The 23,883-nt window shown below is 33.5% G+C and overlaps 1 protein-coding gene across 1 annotated transcript in view; it reads right to left on the bottom strand.

Moving 5' to 3' along the window:
* Nucleotides 1-4,142: 4,142 nt before the first annotated feature.
* The window catches only part of ACTR3 (actin related protein 3), a 57,930-nt gene continuing 38,189 nt past the window's right edge, over nucleotides 4,143-23,883 (bottom strand). Inside the window, exons 6-12 of the mRNA XM_027835514.1 lie at nucleotides 23,701-23,808; nucleotides 19,380-19,523; nucleotides 16,798-16,971; nucleotides 11,244-11,336; nucleotides 10,926-11,051; nucleotides 8,489-8,572; nucleotides 4,143-5,650 (exon numbers count right to left, since the gene is read on the bottom strand). Of these exons, the coding sequence (XP_027691315.1) occupies nucleotides 5,555-5,650; nucleotides 8,489-8,572; nucleotides 10,926-11,051; nucleotides 11,244-11,336; nucleotides 16,798-16,971; nucleotides 19,380-19,523; nucleotides 23,701-23,808 (825 nt within the window). The 3' untranslated portion in view covers nucleotides 4,143-5,554. The remainder of the gene's footprint in view (nucleotides 5,651-8,488; nucleotides 8,573-10,925; nucleotides 11,052-11,243; nucleotides 11,337-16,797; nucleotides 16,972-19,379; nucleotides 19,524-23,700; nucleotides 23,809-23,883) is intronic.

Genomic DNA, 23,883 nt, shown 5'->3' with positions numbered 1-23,883 from the left:
TGAGGGAATCAAAATGGAATAAGAAAGCAAATAAAAATAGAGGGTCATTTAGGTTATCTTTTTAATGGAGAAAAGAACAGAAAGACAAGGAAGACAGCTTTGAAAGCTAAAGATGATCTTAAATATTTAAAAACTGTACATAATAGAGCAACAATTTCATGTACAATCTTTTTCTGTCTTTATTTATGCATATATATTATATTTGGTGTTGAAGTTCAGAAAAACAATTTTTTTCTTTTAAAAAAGTATTGCTTAGCCAGACATTTCAAATGTACAATGGGCTATATTATGATAAATTGAAGAAAAGAAAGAGCTTACTTTCCATTAGGAGATGTATTATAGTTCTTTTAAAGACCCCAAGCTTCTACATAAAGCAAAGGTCCATATTTTTAATACATTTTAATTCCTTCCGCGGTGATGTGTGGCAGGATGTCATGGGACATTAGTCTCTAAGATGGGTATGAGTAATAAGCTACAAACAAGGAATTAGCAAGTAGTGTAATGTGCTTTATCAAATGCACACTTAAGTTTAAAAAAACACAGAAGGAAGGATAAAACCATGTGCAATCCATATGCGGCACTGGTATCCTCACAATGTGAAGACCACGAGAGGAATGTCACCAGAATATCGGATACACCTTTGTGGGAAACTTCTGAGGACATGACTGAGAGGAACATAGGATGAGCAAGCTTGGATGGGTTGCAAAGCGCATCATTGTAAAGTATAACCAAATCAATGAGATAAAAAATCCACTGAACTAACATTTATCTTAAACATCTATGAAACTGACAGAATAGTTGCTATAGCTTATTTTCCTTCTTAGTGTTCAAACACTTTCATGGGGCGAAACTCTAAGCCTCTGTCACTAAATATAAAAATTAATCCTACAAAATACTAGCATAGTTACTGCAAATTGTATTTGCAGAAGGGCAAGTTCTCCATGTTTCAATAAAGTCGAAATGCATTATATGTTGGTAACTTGTAGGAATTAGTTCTGGGATAAACATCTAGTATATTTCTTTACCCATTTTCCAGATAAGGAAACTGTGGTACAAGGAAGTTAAATGGCATAATAGAGAATGCTTAGGGTTGGAGTCAGTAGAGAGCTAAGTTTAAATAGCACTCCCAACACTTACTAGCTATGTGACCAAAGTTATGATGGTTACATACACATCTAAATGACACTCACCTAGTATCCTAAGAGTTTCAAAGTTATGTTATATACATATTACCTCATTTGGACCTTACAACTCTGTTAATCATCATCTCCATTTTATAGATAAGGACACCGAGGTTCAGTTTAGTGACCTGCCTGTGATCAGTTAGTATCAGGGGTAGAATCTGAAATCAGGTCTTCCTGGCACTTCCCAAATCATACAGCTTCCCACATAATGTGCTCTGTAAATCAACTATTATTACTACTGACCCACAGAGTACGTAAAAACTCATCTGATCTACTATATTTAGCCAACCCTAGGCAATCTTTCACACTCATCCACCTTACAGACCAGGGCCCATATGGTAGACGTATTTGTTACTTGCCCTGTCATCATTCCCTTTTCTACATCCTCCTCTAAGAATAAGCAATGCTACTGAAAATGGCATAGTAATGGTGTAGTAAGATTGCATTTGGTCCTGCCTGATATTGTCTCAGTAACTACTCCCAATGTGTTGTATCCTTTTATTAGAATGTACATTCTGTAAGGTCACTTTCGTATGTGTAAGCGCACCAACTAACACAATGCCTACTAGTACACAGTATATACTTTTTAAAAAATATTTGTTAATTGACCAAGATTAGATGCATCTGAGAGACATTTAAATTCAGCTGACTCCAAATCTAATGATCCTTCACCCACTCCTAAATAAAGCCCAAATCAGTCCCTAGACTTAATATTTTAAAATAACATATCAAAACTTAAAAATTAGGACATCTGAAAATAGGCATCATCAATTGATTGCTCATTCACATTAAGTAGCGGAATAATTTCCATTTTCAAGTCAGATTTTGGCGGGGGAATTTTTTTCAGTGGTGGATAAATTACAATATATTACCAATTTAGCACAGAATTGAAGTGGTAAAAAATACATTATCCATCAGAGAGAAATGAAGGTATGAGAGGGGTCAGGATGTCTTCTGTTGAGGCGTATTCACATTGATTAGATTAGAGATCACATTTATAAAGCAGCCCTCTGTAAACTATTAAGGTGATTTTGTCCCACCCTAAGTAAGGCAAGAACTCAATTCAGGGAGATTTTAGTATCATTTCACATTCAAAATGCATCAGAAGGCATATTGTATAAAGAAAATCAACTACTAAAGACTTGAGTTATTTTTCCTTAAAATAAAAAGTCTAATTATAAGATATATTGAAAGGCAACTCTTCCTAAGAAATGCTGCACCCAGATAAACAGAGAACCCCTTCTACTAACACGTACAACTATCCCAGATAAAAGCTGCCTACAACAGATCCAAAAACATCAGCTACAGGGTCAACTTCAACATGAGACTTGAAAGCAGTATTTTCAGCTCCTGTTATCACCACTTTCATGCTACATAGAACGTCACAATCAACACTATACATGAACCATCCTCACGTTAAAGGATTATCTATGTTCCACAGGAATATTTCAAAGGATTACAATTCAAATAATATAGGAACAGCAAAAGTTATCATCTAGATTTTTGTTTACAAGTATCCCAGCCCATATTGTTAGATTTGAAGTTCCTGTGCCAGGACCAGGTAGAGAACCCCACAAGACCCAGAGATGGCACCAGGATGTCACTCACTGGAGAGTATACATGGCTTTGATGGAAATAAACATTTTCTTGGAATACAAGCCACTATATTCAAAGTTGTATGGACAAGAATAAAAAAAAAAATGTGAAATTTCCTGGATACGTGTATGTATCTGTGTGTATATGTATATGTTGTTGAAGTGTTTTACCATTTATAATTTTTTACATATATTACCTAATTTGAATTGGATAATATCTAGGGATACTGCTTCATACAATAGCATAAGGAATTTTAATTATACAAGTTATTCCCTGATAATTTTACAAACACACTGATACCGTTTTTAAGTTTATTTAAAAGAGCAAAGTCTATTTTTCTAAGTTAATTTGCTATTAAAACAGATACTGAAAGGTTCAAATTCAAATATAAAGAGATGTATAACATCCTGAACATATTTTTAAAGATGACTTAAATGTTTCATTTTCTACAAATATTTGGAAGGGCTCCTAGATTTCTGTCATTTTAAACTCTATTGAAGCAGGCTTTACAAGTAAAAGACTCTTGGCCATGTTAATGTATGCCCACCTTTAGCAGAAGGTGCTGAGGAAAGAAACAAAAGTATATGAGCTGTATTATATATAGGAAGTTTTGTTTTCTAAATGAACTCACAAGTTTTTCCCACCTTCTCAAACTCCATCTATTGAGAAAGGAAAGTTTACATTATTGCCAATTCTTACTGAGAATGAAATTAGTGGAAATAATGGTTTACTTTCTTACATTCAAAGGAACATACAAGGAGGAGGGGGAAAGGAAAAGGAAAGGATGGAGAGGAAGACAAGGAGGGAAAGGAACAGACTTTAGTGCTCTCTTTAAAAGGCCACTGTAAATATTATGTGCAATGAAATGGATTTGTTCATCTTGCTTCAACATTTGCAACAGCTATCAAACAGTTAGTTTTTGACATGGTATGTTGGGTTTTTTAAACATTCTAGAGAAAGAAATTTTTTTCCATAAAAACATTCACTTGTAATCAATAACTTAGTAACCATGTAGTTCCAGTTCATTTGCCCAAATTATAAAACTAGTCCTGAATGAAACAAATTTAGGGATTTAGGAGTTTAAAAATCCTTACACGGGGGGGGGGGGGGAAGAGAATTCCTTTTTCACTTTTTATCCAATTTATTTCTAAACCACATGATCTTTGAAAAATGACTGCTACAAAGGATACATGATATACATTCTATTACCATTTACTCCCATTCTCAAAGAATGAAGTTTCACATATATTTAGTAAATTCTCACATTTCAGAATCATTCCAAATGAAAACTAGTTTTTGCTCCCAAATTCTGTACCTAGACTATAACATACTGCAACTTTTTAAAAAATTGGTCTTCATCTGTTGGATAGATTTACTTTAATGTTCTAACTATATATTATTTTCAAGGATAATACATTTTACAGTTCAAATATTGACATTACTGATGCAATCATACTGTAGAACAGAAAACTGTCTAAAAGATTTCCCCTCTTATGGTCTTTTATACATAACAGGTATAACTGAGTTCAAGATAATTTTTCCCAACACACACACATTATAAAGATTTCAATTTCCACAATTTCAATAGAATGTAGAAGAAATCACATCTAATATACATAAAATGAAATTATATTGCTTTTTAAAAAACATTAGAAAAGGTAGTTCAGTTTCAATTTATTTTCTTTTTTTTTTTTTTGCATGATCCAGAGATTTAAAAACTCAATGAAAATCTAACTTGCATGATATTGTCGGTGACTGGGAAAAAAATTCAAACTGTGAAAATTCATTATGCAAATGAAAATATCAAATGTTGGTACAGTTATCAAAATGAAGCAGTCAATATTTTAGTTCTAAAATTACACACTTGTTTGTACAAAGCACATAAAAAAATTCATCTTGCTAATAACCCAACTGTTGATTGTGAGGTCTTCAGAAAAGATTTATCATTTAGCTTGTAAGGATATTGAAGAGCTTCAAACAAACATCAAAAGAAATTTTGTGTCTTTATTGGAATGGTGTTACGCTTTAAATACACCAATTTTGATATTCAGATTTGTTTTTTATCAGAAATTACACTACATAACTGCAATACTGGTCCAACAATCTTGTCTTTACTTTTCTTTTAAAGCAAGAAACAGAATGAGAGTATTCAGAAAGCACTAGCAGGCATCAGTTAATCCAAGATAGTAGCTTTAGTTCCAAAAAGCACTTGCAAAGACAACCAGATTTTTTTTTTTGGATGGTTGAAAATTTTAATAACTGGAATAACATGAGTGTGTAAGCAAGTGTCATGAGGCTTTTTTTTTTAAATTTACCTTAGAGTTGGTCTCTCTTTTCCTCAAATCTGACAGTTTTTCTTTGACATTTTTTCCTCAAAGTATAAAAAAGTATGAAATATAAACAAGCTCTTGCATTGTACACTTGGAAGTGTACAATTCAAGCATTATAGAGCTATCTACATACCATTAAATTCCATCAAATCTTGGATAACCCATTAATATACAAAATATCCAGTCACAGAAAGAACTAAAACCCACTTCTTTTTGTTACACACAGATTCAAATATTATCTAAAGAAAAACACTTTTAATCATTTTGGCTTTCTTCTACATTCGTATGTTGATACATTTATTAAAATATTCCTGTTGAATTATGTTTGGTCTTTTTCTTGTCAAGTCAGTTTGCTATCTTAATATCAGCCATCCAGACAAAACCGGTAATCAGAAAGATGAGCTCTTCCCCACTGCCCCAACTGTTACAACTAAGAAGTCAATTTTAAGACATGACCCCAAACACTGGGTTGTGGCGGCAAATACTAGGTCCAATTTCTTCATAATCCTTTTTGGTGTGGCATACTTGGTAGAACTCAGGCTGGAAAAAAAAATATAAAAACTGTCAATAACATTTGTTACTATGCAATATACTTTTAAATAAGTGCACTTTGATCTACATGATCTGGTTCATCCAGGACTATTATGATTGTTTTGGAAAAAAAAAAATTTCTGAATCAAATCATTAGCAGTACTATTATGAAAAGATTTACTTCATAATCTTTATATCATGAATGAAAAGTCTAGGTCAAAAAGAACCTTAGCTCAAAGCATTTTGTTGTTGCTGTTTTTCAATAAAACCTTATATTCATTGCCAATATTCAAAAGCTTTTTCTTATGATCTTTAAAATTTTATTTTTACAAGCATTTATTATCTATCCCACTACCCTTCCCTGCTATGAACAACTAAAAACAAAATAAAACTCACAGATAACACTCCTAAGACCAACAAAACAAACTCCAATATTGGTCACATTCAAAACTGCTTTCATTCTGGATTTTAAGTCCATCATATCTCGAATTATGCCCAGAGAGTTATAAAACTGACCTGGCAAAGCCATTCTTGGGACTATTTCCCAAAGTGAAAAGAACTTACATGTTCCAAATATTTAGAGCAGCTCTATTTGTGGTGGCAAAGAACTGGAAATGTAGGGGAAGCCCATCAATTGGGGAATGGCTAAAAAAGTTGTGGTATATGATTATGATGAAATACTACTGTGCTGTAAGAAATGATGAGCAGGCTGATTTTTAGAAACACATAGAAAGCCTTGCGTAAAATAATGAGGAATGAAATGAGCAGAACCAAGAGAACATTGTATATAGTAATAGCAATATTGTTCAAATAACAACTGTGAATGACTATGTTATTTTGACTGTTATAAACACTCCAATCAACTATAAAGGAAGATGCTATCTACTTCCAGAAAAAGAACTGATAAACCAATGTATGGTATGGTTTTACATATACAAACACATATGTGTTTAATGGTGGTCTTCTCTAGTGTGGGGTAGGGAGGGAGGGAAGAAAAAAAAATAAAAAGTACACAGCAGAGAATAAAAGAAAACTCAGAAGGAAGCAAAGAAAAGCAAAATAGTTTTTAAAATGATGTGTAATATTTCATCACATAGTTTTGTTTTGTTTTTTAAAGTAAACTGAAATGGAGATTCACGGTTTCATATCAAATCCTCTCGTTGTGCTATATACGTGGAAATTTTTTTTATCTTTTTGTATTTAAGTTCAAAACTAATTAAAAAAAATTAAGTCTACCATCTCTCTGGCAGGAGATAGGGGGCATGATTCATGCTCAAATATTCTGTAAGCAAGTATCAATGCTCAGACAGTTGAGGCATAGGTTCTTGTTTGGGTTAGTTTTTTAGGTTTGTCTTTGCTTTTTTAATTGATACAGTGAACTAAGGATTAGAGATATTTTTTAGCTAAGGAAGGTGAACTGCCTGTTAATATTTTGACTTATACTAACTGACGGTTGATTACATAAATCTCAGATGAATCAGCAATCTAAAACTGGGATGAAAGTGAAGGTGAAGACAAGCCTCAAATCTCCATACTAGCACAACCAGCTTCCAAACTTCTTAGTTTGACCTCCAATTAGACAGTACTGTACTCAAGGCCAGGTAAGTGCAAATCATGTCTTCTTTGCTTCCCTGTTTCCAGAGGGCTAGAGAAATGTTGGTTGGGTTATATCCAACTGAAAACGATCTGTAAAATGAAAGGGTTGGAACATATGATCTAAGGTCCTTTCCTATCAATAAAATTTTGTAATCTACGAGTTGAAATCTCTCGTGGAAACAAATTACCTTTTTCTTGTATGTTCTCAGTATGCCTGAAGACAACAATTTTTAAAATTTTTCTTTATTTTAGTTGGCCAAAATTTATATTACATAGCATTACAGATCTAGAGCTGGAAGGGACCTGAGATACCAACCAGTCCAAATGCCTCACCTTCAGATCAGGAGACTGAAGCCCAAGTACTGACTTGCCCAAGGTCAATAGTAATAAGCGACAGAATTTGAACCTAAGTCCTCTGACTCCAGAACCAGTGCCCTTTCAACTCCACACTTTGATCTGGAGTGGTGCAGAATCCTTGTTTTAAGCTGTTTCCGTCAATGTCATGGATAAAACTTTTTTTTTAGCCTCATCTTTATAATAATAGTAAATGATTTTTTCATTTGTTTTCATTTTCCTCTTGAGTAAGTGGGGAATAGAATTTGTTGTGAAAAGCAATAATCCAGAATAATATCATGCTATAACCATAAAAGTTAATAATTCTCATCCTATATTGTGACACATTAAAGTAGCTAATGTTGCTACTTTACTTAATTTTGAGAGATAACTGAGTTAAGTGACTTGCCCAAAGTCACAAGGCTAAAAAATATTTAAGTTGGGACGTGAATTCAGAATTCAAGTCCTGTGCTTATTCTACTACATATTCTGCCTTTCAGAAGAGAAAATATTGATATGTATGTCCTTATACTTTGACAAAACTTAATAAATAAATCTTTTCTGGGCTTACTGAGATGTCTAACCTTGCACTAACACATAACTCAAATTCTAAATAAATCTTTCCAGGGCTGTAGGGCAACAAGTTATCCATTACTATATCAGAAAATGCACCTTTAAAAATTGTTTTTTAATTTAAAAATTACATTAAAAAACATAATAAGGAAATAAAGCCAAACCATATCATTTTAAAAGAGTATATACAGAAACTAAAAGTGTTTAATGAAATTAAAAGGAATTTACTTAACCAGTAAGAATATTATATATATTGACTGTATATTAAACTGTACCATTGTATTTGCATCAAGAAGAAAAACAAAAGAAAATTTTAAATAAGGATAATATTTGTTGCAAACTTACTGTGGAAGCCAGCATTGATCCCCCAAACCATACTGCATATCGCTGCATGTGGTGTGTAATGACTTGCACATCAATAGGCTTGGGCTAAAACAGGAAAAAAAGTATTTTAGGTATTAAAGCCAATTAAGACTATGTTTAAATGTCAAGATACATTCTGCAACAGATGCAATCAAAAGTTAATGCTTACATTTGATGGGGGAGGGGGAAAAAGTTCATTTAAGAAGCTGCTATTATGGAAAATGGGTCTAAATGCACAAGATGGTGAGAATTTATATATTTTATATAGATAGGAGGTAGTCATAGTTCTATAAATCATCATTAAGATATGAAAAATTAAAAAGCTCTTCCAAAACTATTTACTTAAGTTACATTATTGGGGGGGGTATTAATAATGCCTTGTTTTTTATTCTAAACTTAAAAAAAAAATCTTATTTAAGCAGTTACAAAAGAAATGAAAGAAAGCTTTTAAAAACATGTCAAAAAAATACTACTGATTTTTTTTTCATGAGGCTGGAAAATACAAATATGGCTTTTGGGGAGATACATTCTGATTTGTTAGACCTCCAGAAAATGAGCTGGTGTGAACCAAAATCCAGTAACTAAGACCACTTACTGTTACTTCAGTATTAAAAAGTGGTATGAATGTAGAAATTATACATGCCAACTATTCGGCAAAATAGAAGATCAATCACCAATCACTTACTTAGCAACTCGTATATGCCAAGGAGCTAGGGCGCAGGGGATACAAATAAAAAGAGTAAAACAATCCCTTCTCTCAATGAGCTAATGGTGAAGACAAAAGTACATATATAAATATACTCGGCACAAATATAAAATGGACAAATATAAGTATATACAAAGTAGTTAAATATAATTTGGAAGGGAGAGCACTAGGAGCGGGTAGGGTTCAAGAAAGGCTTCATATAGAAAATGGCAAATCTTAAAGGAAGAGAGGGACTCTGTGAGGCAAAGTTAAGACCATGTGGGACACAAGCCAGGGTAAAGGCACAGAGCTCAGAGACCGAGGGTTGTGCGTGTGAAACACAGAAAAATATGTTGGAACTAAGTTATGTGAGCCTTTAAAAGCTAACCACACAATATCAGATTACATGCCATCTTGGGGAGGGTGGAGGGGAGAGAGGTGAGAAAAACAGAACTCAAAATCTTATAAAAGTGAATGTTGAAAACTAAAAATAAATAATTAAAAAAAAAGCTAACCAAGAGTTTATATTCTTAAGCTAGAGGCATTAGGAAGCCACTGGAGTCAAATCTCTGCTGCAGAAAAATTACTTCAGCAGCTGCATGTAGGATGGAATGGAGTAGTGAAAGACTTGAGACAGGTAGACTACTCAGAATGACATCACAAAAAAAAAAAATTAAACAAGAGGTGATACGGGTTTTCTTAAGAGAAGATGACAAATGAGAGTGATGTGAAGGTAAGAAGAGTAATATCTGGCAAGTGACTGAATAGGCAGGATGGGAGAGGAGGGAATCAATCAGTCAACAAGCATTCAATTTTGAGGTTGTGTTATGAACCTGGAAAAATGGAAGGATAGTAGTGCCTTAAAAAAAAAGATAGGGAAACTTGGAAGGAAGCAGTGTTTGAAGGAAAAGACAATGAATTCTGATGTGGACAGGTTCATTAGCATGATTAGTATGTTTTCCAAGTCAAAGAGACACAATGAAAAAAAATATATTTTTGTACAAGACAAAAGCTGCCTGTTACAAAGAACAATGAAACTGCTTGAAGTTTCAGGTCATGCCATTATGGCTTCACAGTTCAATAATATTTAACCTCTGCTTTTACTCCACCATACACTTTTCCATTACACTGCACTCCAGGGAATATGCTTGCATGAAGTAATGAAATGTCAGATTATAAAGGTTATCAGCTATCAAGTATGTCTCTCACCAAACATCATACCCCAGAATGTTTTAGTCTACATTTAAATAGACAACTGCTATTTATCTCAATATCCCCTTATTTATTTTCCAAAAGAATATACAATTTTATATATATGTGTGTGTGTGTGTGTGTGTGTAATATATCTATCTCCATAGATATATATATCTCCCAATAAATGTATATACATTTATACTTTCATATGCATTTGTTCAACAATGCATATTTTGTAAGACAGTCACTATTGTAAACAACTTACAAGTTACAATATTTCCATTTGGCATTCTATTTTCTACAGTGATAGAATATAAGTAAACAATCTATGTTTTAAAGAATAAGACTTCATTACATGGCTCATAGTTCATAAAAATTACACAGACTACTGAAAGCTGAGAAATCACAGGTCATAACTCTTCTAACAATCCTAATGATTATGAAGTTTTACTGGGATGTAAATGGTCAAGTCATATAACTAACCTATTAATTAATACCATGTACATATATCCTACCCAAAATGTAATTAAGAAAACCAACCTTCAGTCTACCACCACTTAATTCTTCACTTAGTTTCAACCTTGCATCAACAGTTCTTTTCAAATCCCGTTGTAGTCGACGTCCAAAATCCCTGAACATGGTTGAACCTCCAGAGAGAACAATATTCTATATTGGAAAAATTGAATTCATTTAAAAAATTTATATTAATGAGACCATTTTAATGCTGAAAACCTCATGTGTACTTTTCCCAAAAATGTTTGCTTATTTTAATGATGTTAAAAAACACTTTTCAATATTTAACAAACTGATATGGACACTACAGGATCCCCCACATGACACTTTCACTGAAACACTGACCTTGTAGAGAGGACGTCTGACATCGATGGGACAATTCTGAATTACCTCATCTACTACTTCTGAGATAGGCTGGGTGAAGTCTGGATTAGCAAACTGAAAAATAAGACAAATTGCACAAGTCCACTGATTATTGGACTTACTCATTAAAGTTAAGAAACTGAAAGTTTTTAAGTTTCAAAATAACAGAAATTTTATGAACAAAAGTATAGTACTTGATTAATAACTTATAAATACAATAGCTGTTGGGTGAAAATACACTAGACTAATTATAGAAGTCTCCAATTTTGTTTTTTATTTGTGAATATAAGTCAACACCCAAAAGTCACATTAAGTGATAGATACTCCAGAAAACAAAAAAATCAAATGTCAGAGAGAAAATGTTGATTATAGATAAGTCATTATATATACAGCAATGGAAATGATTATACTGAATTAAAAAGAATTAAGTGAACTGAAAAATAACTAATGAATGGTCGTCAATATTTTGATTTAAAAGAAAGTATTAATCAATACTCGTATAAGACGGAAGAAAAAATTTTAAATCATCTGTTAACTAAATAATGAGGGACAGGTTCCCCTCTTTTTCTATGTGCTAATAGTCTACTGCTATACTATAAACCAAAAAATAATAACTATTTTACATGTTAGATCTAGGAACCAGACATATTCAGCAAAGGAACGAGAATAAGTATTTATTAAACACCTATTATGTGCCAAACACTGTGCTAAGCACCTTACAACTTACAAGGATCTCAGTTGACCTTCACTATAATTCTATAAAACAGGTTCTATTATTATCCCTACTTTATAGTTCAGGAAACTGAGGCAGACATAGGTTAACTAGCCGCCCACAGTCACTCAGTTAACAAGAGTCTAAGGCTGAATTTGAACTCAGGTCTTCCTGACTCCAGACCCAGCGTTCTATCCATTGCCTACTAGCTACCTCTTAAGAATTCTGCAGAAGTACAAAGATAATCTCAATTAGCTGATCATTTGAAAAAAAGATACATCCAAGAGGTCACATATACTGATCTATATGAATTAAAAGGAATACTGCACTTTTTTTGAAAGCTTAATTTTTTAAAAATAAAATGTGAAGACTGTCTTGTAAATGAGATTGATCAAGCCCTATTCTACTTTTCATTCAATAGTAGATCTACAAATCATATTGGCACTTTCTAAAAAAGTGCCAAAAACTCCCAGTCTATTGCAGGAGAACATATATTGATCATAGAAATTTTAGAGCTATTTATTACATGGTGACAAAAGGTACTAAATGATACAACTTCTTAGACTATAAATCATAATGGGGAAAACGGTTTTACATGAAATATAACAGTTTTAATCAACTTCAATAATATAGTACTCTATATTACATATTAACAGAGGGTGGGGAGAAAAGGAAATCACAGAGGTGAAACACAGTAAGAAAATATAACCAGAATGGTTGACTCCTACATCTTTGCCAGCTCAAACTGTTGGGAAGCCCATGATAGAAGCAAACCACATTGTATCCTGGACAAAGAAGAAGAGGATGAAACCAGAGCCACATATCACCCAATCCAGACAAAAAGGTTAGGCTATCTACCATCCCTTCAGTGTGGCTGTCTTCCTCTTTCTTAGGGGACTTCAACATTCATGATAATGTTCCCTCAAACATCCTCTCAGTTCCTCAGTATCCTCCCAAGCTTGTGACCTACTTACTATTCCACTCCACCTCAACCACACAGGGATGGATCAAGCCCTCAATCTGGCTTTCATCTAAATGTTTTCCACCAAAAACTCTGACATTTCAATCACTCCCTATACCTTACCATTTCAAAACATATTCTTCATTCTCCTATGATATTGAATCCCTCCATCCCTCAGTACTGAGTACTCAGTACTCAGGCCACTACACCTCTGCTCTTGCTTAATTTTCTTCTCTTCCCAATCTCAAACCTAGAATTAATCAATCCAACTAAACTCTCCTCTCTCAAATTAATTCTGCCCTTTTTGCTACTCTTTCTTTTCTTACACATCTAAGTTTCCTTTACCAGTTTTTAATCCATATTATGTACCCTAAACCTTACCCCAAGGCTCTATCTTGGGCCTTCCCCTTTTCCTCTCTCTCTATATGATCTCACTTTGTGATCTAATTAGCCTTCATTGGTTTAATTATCTCTGTACTGATGATTTGCAGATCTAAGTTAAGCTTAAGTTTCTCTTCTGAGTTCTCTTCCACAAGATATTTCAAAATGGATGTCCCATAGACGTCTCAAAAATCAACATGTCCAGAGAGAACTCATCTTCCTAATTTTTTTTTTTTTTAATTTCTGTCAAGGGTACCAACATCCTTTTAGCCTCTCAGGTTTGAAACCTTGCTGTCATCCTTGGTTGATTCCTTACTCACTACAAATAACTAATCAGCTGCCAATCTTGAGACTTCTACTTTGACAACATCTTTCACATCTACTGCTGTCTTACCACTCATACAGCCACCACCCCAGGTCTTCGTCATCTCTCACCTGACCTATTGAAATGTCTTCCTAACTGGTCGGCCTGCCACAAGTCTCTCATCACTCCAAACCATCCTCCACATAGCTGCCAGAGTGGCTTTTCTGACTATAGACACCTGACCTATTTTTATTGAATTCATTAAATTCCAATGGGCCTGTACTGACTCTATGACAAAATACATACTCTTCCGTTTGGCTCTTGAAGACTTTCACAATCAAGCCCAAACCTACCCTTCCAGTACCATTATGTTAATTTGTGAATTCAAAGACCCCACCAAAGTGGCCTTGTTGTTCCTCATTCACAGCACTCCACCACCTATCTGTAGGCTTTTCTACTGAGAAATGTCCATGTCCATTCCCTTCCTCACCACAAATCCTAAAATCCTTTACTTCTTCCAATACTCAGCTCAAGGAAATCTCTTCCTGATTCTCCAACTGCTAGTTCCCTCCTTTGTGAACTACTTTGAATTTTTTTGTGTTTATTTGGTATATTTTTATGCATGTTACACACTGCTTCCTCAGATAGAATGTCAGGTCCTTGAGGATAAGAGACTCAACAGCAGAGGGAAGAGGGGCATCTGGGCTGAGGAAACCTCTAAAATTTACAAGTGGGAAAAGTACTGAACTGCGAACAGGAGTACTTAGGACCTAATTCTACCTCTGTCACATAGCTATTAGTTTACTTCTTAAATTATGCAAGCTATTTAATTTCCTTAGACTTCAATTTGTTTTTAATATAAAATTTAGGATTGTTGTTAGTAGTGTCAGACTCTTTATGAACCCATGGACCATAGCACGCCAATACTGTCCATGGTGTTTTCTTGGCATCTTGGAGTGGTTTGCCATTTGCTACTCTAGTAGATTAAGCCAAACAGAGGTTAAGTGACTTGCCCAGGGTCACATAGCTATTAAGAGTCTAAGGCCAGATTTGAACTCAGGTCTTTCCGACTCTAGGCCCAGTGCTTTATCCACTGCACTACCTAGCTGTTTCTAAATAGGATTAAGTGATCACCAAGGACTTTATGGGTCTAAAATTCTTGATACTATCATAATAACTCAGCCTGGATTGAACTGACATTAGCCTGTCTCGCCAAAACAAAAAGTATGGCAAGCAAATTAACACCCCATCTAGAAATATTTAACTTATAGGAGATAAGCTAAGTATTTTAATAGTCATTAATTTATATAAATGAATTGTTCATTACAAATGAATATTATCTGTTCACTAAGGTAGAGCCTTAGATTCTCTACTTGTTACCAGTATTAGTTACTGATTTGCTCTAGTACATGTTTAACAATAATTACAAAATGTATTTTTATTAAACAGCCAAACTGGCAATAGTACTACAATTATGTGGACATTTAAAATTGATTGGCTTTCCATAAAGGTTGTGAATTCTACTTCAGTTAAAAAAAAAAGGAACCTTTGATACTATTTTCTGGAGGACATGTTTACGTGTAATAAGTATCTGTGTTGTTTTCTTTGTTTCGTGAAAGTAACTTAAAACTGTTAAGCTCAGTGCCTCCACTTCCTTTCCTCTCTCTCTCCTCTTAACTCTACAGTCTGGCTTCCAACATCATCATTCAATTGCTTTTTAAAAAATTACCTATGATCTCTTAATTACCAAATTCAAAAAGACTTTCCTTAATCCTCATCTTTCTTGACCTCTCTGCAGCCTCTGACAATTCCATCACCCTCTTTTCCTTGATATTCTCTTCTCTCCTAGATAATGTGAAAACATAATTTGTTGGTTATCCTAATCTCTTCTCAGTTTCCTTTGTTAGATCTTCACTCAGGTCAAGTCTGCTTACCATAGAAATAAATGTCTCACAGAACGCCATCTTAGGCCCTTTTCTTTTCTCCCTCTATACTATTTGCAATATCTGCTCTTCACTATCTCTCACTACTACGTTCCCCTATATCAAATCTGTTAGCAAGGCCTATCAATTTGACTTTCGTGACATCTTTCAAACATGCCTCCTTCTCTCCTCTGATATTGCCACCACTGTGTGTACAGGCTCTCATCTCACTCCTGGAAGACTGCAACAACAGCCTGATGGTTGTTTGGACTGCCATATGTCTCTCCCCACTCCGATCCATCCTTCAGTTGCCAAAATGATTTTCCTAAAGTACAAGTCCAAACATGTCACCTCCTACTCAAAAAACTCCAGTGCTCCCTTTCACCTCCAGGATCAAATTCAAAAATCCTCTATTTGGCATTCAAACCCCTTCATAACCTAGCCCCCTCCTACCTTTCCAGGCTTTTCACACCTTACTTCCCACCATGTAATCTTCGATCCAGTGACATTGGCCTCCTCACTGATCAAGGAAAAAGACATTCCACTTCTAGGCTCCAGCATTTTCTTTGGTTGTCCCTCACGTTTGGAATGCTCTCCCTCCTCATCTCAGTCTCCTTAACTTCTCTGGCTTCCTTCAAATTCCAACTAATATCTCACTTTCTACAAGAAGCCTTCCTGATCCTTCTTAATTCTAGTGCCTTTCGTCTACTGATTATTTCCTACTTATTTTATATATAGCTTGATTGTATATAGTTGTTTGCACATTGTCTCCCCAATCAGATTGTGAGCTCCTTGAGGGAAGGAACTGTCTTCTACTTTTCTTTGTATCCTCAGCACTTAGCAGAATGTCTGATACATAGTAGACACTTTATAAATATTTTAGTAACATAAAGGCACACTCAGACATGTACTTTCAAAATACTGTTTTGAAATGTTAAAAAAACTTTAATACAGAAAATTTTTCTTACATAGAAGCATTTCAAAATCTTTATAATAATTTTAAAGCTATTATACATTATCAACAATTATTTCAGAAAGTAATATTCAGTTTCTAAAGATGTAACAAAATTAACCACATGTATATTTTCATATTTTAACTCAGGTAACTTTATAACAAAAGAATGAATAATTATTTTTCCCATTTAGGATTAGTCCTCTCCCTATAAGAAATATTTGTCAAACTAATTGTAAATATCTAAAACTAAAGTTAACATTTTCTTACATTCAAAAGCATGATTCAATCTAAGCAAACTCACCTCTGGGTGAAAGAAGATTTCTGGACCCAGGAACCGTTCATAACCAACGTCAATGGAAAATTCTTTCTTTGAAATTGCATTGATTCCAGTATACTGTTTAATCCACTTTGATCCATCTGTATCATACTTGTTAAATTCTTTGACTAAATCTGGGCAGACATAACTATAACGTTCCTAAATTTAAAAAGAAAAAGTATTTCATCTCCAAAATAAGAAACATAATGGAAAAGACAGGCACTTTCAGTGAGCTAAAACAAAAAGACAAAGGAAAAAAAACACTTTGGATAATAGTTTAGGATGTAGAAAAATTAACAAGGCTGCCAGATAATTTCATAATTGCAGTTTATAAATTTAAATATTTGATTTTTCTGCTATATTTTATTTTCACACTCCATGTGTGTGAATGGAATGTGAGAAATAGTTGATTTCTATTTTTCTTTATGAAACACGCAAATAGTACAAAACTAAATCATTATCATGAAAGCAGTCAGTATAGTAATGTCTTCCTTTTGTAGTACACATTAGTGATAATAAATATTTATAATACAGAAAAGATGAAGTATGTGCTACATATTCAAGAAAAATAATCTTCAAAATTCACCAATACCTTACAATAGGTGATAGAAAATAAATCAGCACAGACCTTTGAGTCCTAGTATGAATAAAACTAAGAACATAAGCTACTGAGCAAACAAATTTGTTCTAAAGGTTTTATTTTCCATTTTTCTCAATTGGGCGGTTGAGGGGGAAATGAATTGGGGAGAAAGAAGAGAATTATGGATAAAGTTGTACCCCTAAAAAGAAGATAAAGGAAAGAAACATATTTTGAAATGCTTCTAAGATTTTTATGAAATACTCAGGAGAAAGCCAAAAGGAATTATAAAAAGTAACATGCCGAATTTATTATCTTAAAAAGATAAGTTGTAAATAGAGATTCAAAGTTATAAAGCCCTCTTCTGATATACTACTCTGTGTGCTTGTTTTAGTTGATGCTTGTTATGTTCAAATTTTAAAAATGAAGAAAAACACTGGTTAAACAAGATTAATTTTTATAAAATTTTTAAAAGGGAAATAATGAAAACCAATCTCTTTAGGCGACTCATGAACAAGAAAAAATGAGCTGATAGATTTTCAGTGGCAGCCTACTTCTTCTTGGTATTGTAAATACTAATATAAAGTGTGTGCTAAAACATTTTTTTTTTCTTCAAGAAAAATTCAATCTAGGAAAAAATATAAAATCATGACATTCAAGCAAAGCTGCTTTTAAAAGGCTCAACAAAGAATTTATTTTAAAGAAATAATGTAGAAGACACATTTACTTATTTTCAGGTCCCTACCCAAATAACTTGATGTGACTGCCTTTATAGAGAGTAAATAACCAGTGGACTGGTGAATGGTCATATGCCTTACAACATGTCCCCTAAAGATATTAGTCCATTTAAAGATGATGCTTATGAAGACTATGCATACTCTATGCAGACAAAGGTCTCACAAGGAAATGGATGCTCACTTAAAAGCTTAGTTTAGTTTTATCCTGGTCCTTTGTCTGCTCTAAAGTAAACCTGATATGTCTAACTTTTCTGGTTTCCCCACAGGGAGTTTATAAACAGGAATAACATAGGCCAGTCACAGTCACCATAAGTAACAGCAAACAAACAAGACTAAAGTTTGCCTACTCATACAATATACTTCTGGCAGTTTCATGGATAATTTATTACAATTTTCAATGATCCCAAAAGAATAGGTATCTGAAAAACAAAGAAAAAAACAGAAATGGTATTTATATAGCTTGGATTGTCTTCAGTTTGTGAGATATTAGATGGAATAACAGAAGAACTTTGTGATATGCAAGAGAAAGGGAAAAAAAGAAAGGAAGGACACTCTGCCCAGGTAAGAGAGTTACTCCTTAACATTGCTGCAGTGAATGAAAATACCTCAGATATGCAAATAAGTGTAATTTTCAGGGCTGATTAATTTATAAACATGTTGCAAATGTTCTGATAAGTTAAATAAAACATGTGCATAGGTGAGATTTAAGGTAAATGAAAATACTTAAATCAGAACTCATTTCTCTATTTGTCAAAATACAACCTACTTAAACTGATATAATTTCTTCAATTTTACAATCTGTTGAAGAGTATAAATAAGACATCAATCAAGGCAACGTGTAAAACAATGTTAGGGAGAACACACGGAATTTACTAAAGAATCAGATGTGAAAGAATTTGCATTGAGATGATTATTTTTACCTTCATCAAAAGGAATACATATAAACAATGTGCAATGACACTGTTGTATAAATGTGTTCATTTTCCAGTTGTCAGCTGTGAAAAGCTTCATTAAAAGAATGTGCTCACTATTAAAATGCCACTATTTTAGTGCTGAGAAAGGACATAAAGGTGCTGATAACTTTAAAGAACTTACTTCTAAGAAATATAAGTAATCAACAATAATTTAACGGGTAAATAACTTTTAAGATGAACAAGAGCTATTATTCAATTAGATTATTTCATTCTATAAATTTAATTTTCAGTTCCTAGGTAAGTACCACCCCTACTCCAATCAATAAATTTCTACTTTACCTTCACTGCCTTAGCTGTTTCCAGAGATTGTTCGGGAGGAATTCCTACTTCTCGTTCTCTCAATAACTGCTGAATAAAATATGTTATATCTCTTCCAGCAATTGGAATGTGCTTGATACAGCTGCCAATAACATACCCTTCAGCCTAAGAATAAAAAAAAAAACAAAAACAAAAAAGTCAATTCATATTAAAATAAATAATTACTAGGCACTTTTTAGATGCACAGTCTCGTGATATGAACTGGGGAAAACAAAAAGACAAAAATCAAAGTTCTTGGGGCCTATAGTTCAATGGGAGGTAAGATACAAAGACAACCAAAATATGACATTATAACACAAAGGCATTACAGGGATGCAAAACAAACTGCTACATAAGGGGAAAAGTTATTAACAGAAAAGATCAAGGAGGTGGCATCGGAATAGGGCTTGAAAGGATGGGTACAAATTTCCTATTAATAATTTAAAGGTAAAGTTAATATGATTTTGTATATAACTACTGGAATTCCATCTATGCGCCCTCTAAATCTGAGAAAATTTACTTTTTTTTTTTAATTACAACTTCATTCTTCATATGCTACTTCTAACAGTAATAATAATACTGAAAATTAAGACAGAGCAGAAATGTAATTTTCCTAACTAGGTAATTAACTATTATTTTAAGTTTTTTCTTCTATTAACATGTACAGAATTTACAACTATACCTCAGTTACTCAAGAAAGATAGCAACAAGGTTGAAAAGATATATATTAAGCATAACTAAGCTTAAAGATAGTCTATTTACTGTCAAATAATATACTTTAAAAAGCTCTTGGAAGGAATATACATAGGCTTCAGCAAGAAGCACTAACATTTTATTCAACCAAAGACAAGATGATTTGACTTTTTAAAAAACTGGCCCAGAATAGACTAAACTTTCCACAATACAACAGGGACAGCCTCACTCCATCTGTACGTCTGTAATGTCACGCAGAACGAGACCAACTCTACTTCCATCCCCAAGTTGCCAGGAACCATTACAATTGCCCACCTTATTAAATCAATAGCAAAATAAACATTTAAAGGAACAGAGAAAAAACATGTAAGATTATCAATTTGTGTGAAGCAATCTTAAATTTGATCTATAAAAGGTAATATGGTATTGAAATTATGATTGTTTTAAGTTAGACATTAATATAATTTCACTATCTAAATCTTTTTTTCACCTCATAAAACTTATCAGTGCCATATATTTGCCTGAACAAAAGGATGCATCATGCATGCTACTGACTTAGGGAGCTGGAAGGCCTGGTTGTTTCGAGGTATCAAGCTGGAGGTTAACAGAATATTCTTTGTTGTATCAGACCATAAACATCATTATCCCTCCCACCCCAAATTTTTACCATGTTGCACTTTTAATTTCAACTTTACCTTCTAACCACATGGTTTTGTTTTTCCTCCCAGTTCTATTTTCTCTAGAATTGTTCTGACTGAAAATAATTCTGTTTACTGCTGGTTCTCCCTTAAATCTATTGTTCTGATCCTGTTTTTGAAAGCTGGGTTCTTAACCTTTTCTGTATCATGGACACCTTCAGAAGTCTGGTGAAGCCTATGGAACACTTCTCAGAATGTTTTTAAATGCATCAAATGCATAGAATTGCAAAAGAAGCCAATTATACTGAAATTTTTTTTAAGTTCACGAACCCCAAGTTAAGAACACTTGTTCTAAACTATTGGCAATTCTATTCACTTAGAAGTCACATATAAACTTAATGCACATCCTAGAGATGATAATCATTGGCCCCAATATTAACCTTTTATGAACACCATTTTAAAATTCTATCTGGATGAGTTTTAAGTCATAGGCCACATTTATACAGAACCTTAAGATATGCAAAATATTTTATATACGTTTCATTTTATCCTCACATAACAACCCAGTGAGATAGAGACTACTGTTACCTTCATTTTACAAATAAGAAAACTGAGGCTCAGAAAAGTTAAGTAACATGCCTCAAGTCATAGTTAGCTAGTAATCGTCTAATGCAGGATTTCGACTTGGATTTCCCTAACTCATTGTCTAACACTCTATCTGCTATGCTTCACTGCCTTCTCTTGGAACATAATATAAAAAAAAATTATCTTAGGAATATTTATCAAAGCAGCAGTATTAAAAATATAAATGAGGATAACAAAGCAATAAAATCTCAAAATGTAAATGGGAAAATGAAGCAGTAGTCTCTCAATTCTCAAATGGATCTGTGATTTCTTGATTTTGGAGTTCCCTCCAATAATGAAGATCACAACTCACTCATGTCTCCCCATCCTGAATGACTCTTCTTTCTGTTCTCCAAAAAGTTCACTTCAGAACTTGCTAGAGGCCTTTCTCACTTTCTCCCAATACTGCAATGCTGCCAGTGGAGCATTCTGACTTGTCCACCTGTCATCCCCTCCCACTGCCACAAGACCAGTTTAACTTCTCTTCCTATCATACAATCTCTTGATGAAATCCTTTATCCTGTTCTTTGGAGTTTCTCGTTGTTTACACAATGGAGCCTGCTCATGCTCACCATAAGCCTCTGTTTATTATTCATCTTCTCTGCCATAAAGTGACATCACTAAAATGTTAGTATTGAAAAGGTGGGCGCCTCTGGTTTCAAGAGAAGCTTGGAGGAGCAGCATAAAGCTTTGAAATTTCCAGAAAGCATTCCAGTCCCTTTTCTTCTTTTCAACTGCGGGCACAGCTCAATGTCCAAACTATACAGTGCCCATCTAAATGAAGGCCAATATATGGGCAAGAGATAAGTCTTTTTCTACTTGGACTTTCCTAGATGGATGGATAGGTCAGACTCCTTTGAGTGATGATCTCTTCCAGAACGTTCTGCAATGCCTTGGGACTTGATGCAATCAATACAATGTCATCCACAAATAGGAACACCTGGAGAAACTCAACATCCACAAGAAATCCCTCTTCAACCCAGACTCTGCACTAGATTTTCTTCTATCATAGTGGCAAAGACCTCTAATGTGCACACATCTATTTTATATCTTATCTGACACTCATAATTAGGTAAGTCATTAAATAGTAAAAATCTTCTGAGGAATTCTGAATGATCTTGATGTATGAATAGAAAATATCTTGCTATAAAAGAGCCTCTATCAAATCAAATGCTTGACTTTTTGCAATCAACAGTAAGCCCAGTGATATCTTATATTCTCTACATATTTTCAGTTAATTGTGACAAGGTAAAGATTTGGTCCATTGTTGACTATAACTAGAAAAAGCCTGTTCTATCCTTACTAATAATAAATTAATTGAAGATACCCTCAATTCATGAATAGATGACCCTAATAAAGATTTTGCACAGATAGGAGAGTAGGCACATGGGTTAGTACTTATTGGTGTGTTTTTGGTCACCTTTTGCAGCATCAATAATGTCCCAGATTTTTTTCTACATTTTTAGAATCTTCCCCATATTCAGATACCTTGTATATATCTGTCTCTCAATGACCCCACAACTGTATTTTAATGAAGTAACAATCTATGAATTTTTTTTCTTTAAAAGATGACTTCAATTCCATAAAAACTTTGAAAATTGAAGGTCCTTACTAAAGCTCAGTCATTTTCAGTAGTCATTTAAATTCCACTTAGCACAATAAGAAACAATGTAATTTATCATTAAGCACTGGAAACTCAATGGTTTAATAATCATAAGTAACATGTTACATCAATAAAAAACAAATCACTATGAAAATTTAGTTATATTGATAAGCTTACGATTAATGATAAAATAACCTTTGGCTCTTTAAATTGCTAAATTATGAATGGAAAGTCATCAAAAGGTTATAAAAATATCTAAAAATAAAATAAGCTAATTTCTTACTGATTAAGAAATTATATATTCCAATTATAGATTTTTGCAATGTGTAATTGTCTAAAATGTAATGCATTCTTACAGCAAGAGTAAGGCTTTTTTTCTTTTTCTTTTTGGTGAGGTAATTGGGGTTAAGTGACTTGCCCAGGGTCACACAACTAGTAAGTGTTAAGTGTCTGAGGTTGGATTTGAACTCAGGTCCTCCTGACTCTAAGGTCAGAGCTCTATTCACTGTGCCACCTAGCTGCCCATGTAAGGCATTTTTTGAAAACACATTTTGTCATTTTTATCTGAATATAGCAGTAACTGAAAAAAAAAATTCAAATAATTATAGTAACCAAAGAGAAGGCATTTGGGAGTCTTAATAAAGTTAATGTTTATATTCTAAATATACCAGATAGGCTTTTGCATATGCCAGATAGCCTTTTTAAACTAATATTATTTTATTAAATATTTTTAAAACATTCTTACCACAGGAATGACATGAGTGACACCATCTCCACTGTCTATAACTGTACCAGTCAGTGTCCGCTCTCCTACCTGTCTTGATGTCCAAGATGCAGCCAAAGCAAGGACAGCCTTGAAAAAAATATAAAAAGAAAAGCCAGTGAGAAATACCAAAAGGCACGCTGTTTTTATTTACTTTATAATATC

Source organism: Vombatus ursinus, unplaced genomic scaffold (assembly GCF_900497805.2).
Source record: "Vombatus ursinus unplaced genomic scaffold, bare-nosed wombat genome assembly UNPS02014816.1, whole genome shotgun sequence".
Lineage (NCBI taxonomy): Eukaryota > Metazoa > Chordata > Mammalia > Diprotodontia > Vombatidae > Vombatus > Vombatus ursinus.
This window is presented reverse-complemented; position numbering and strand designations above follow the sequence as displayed.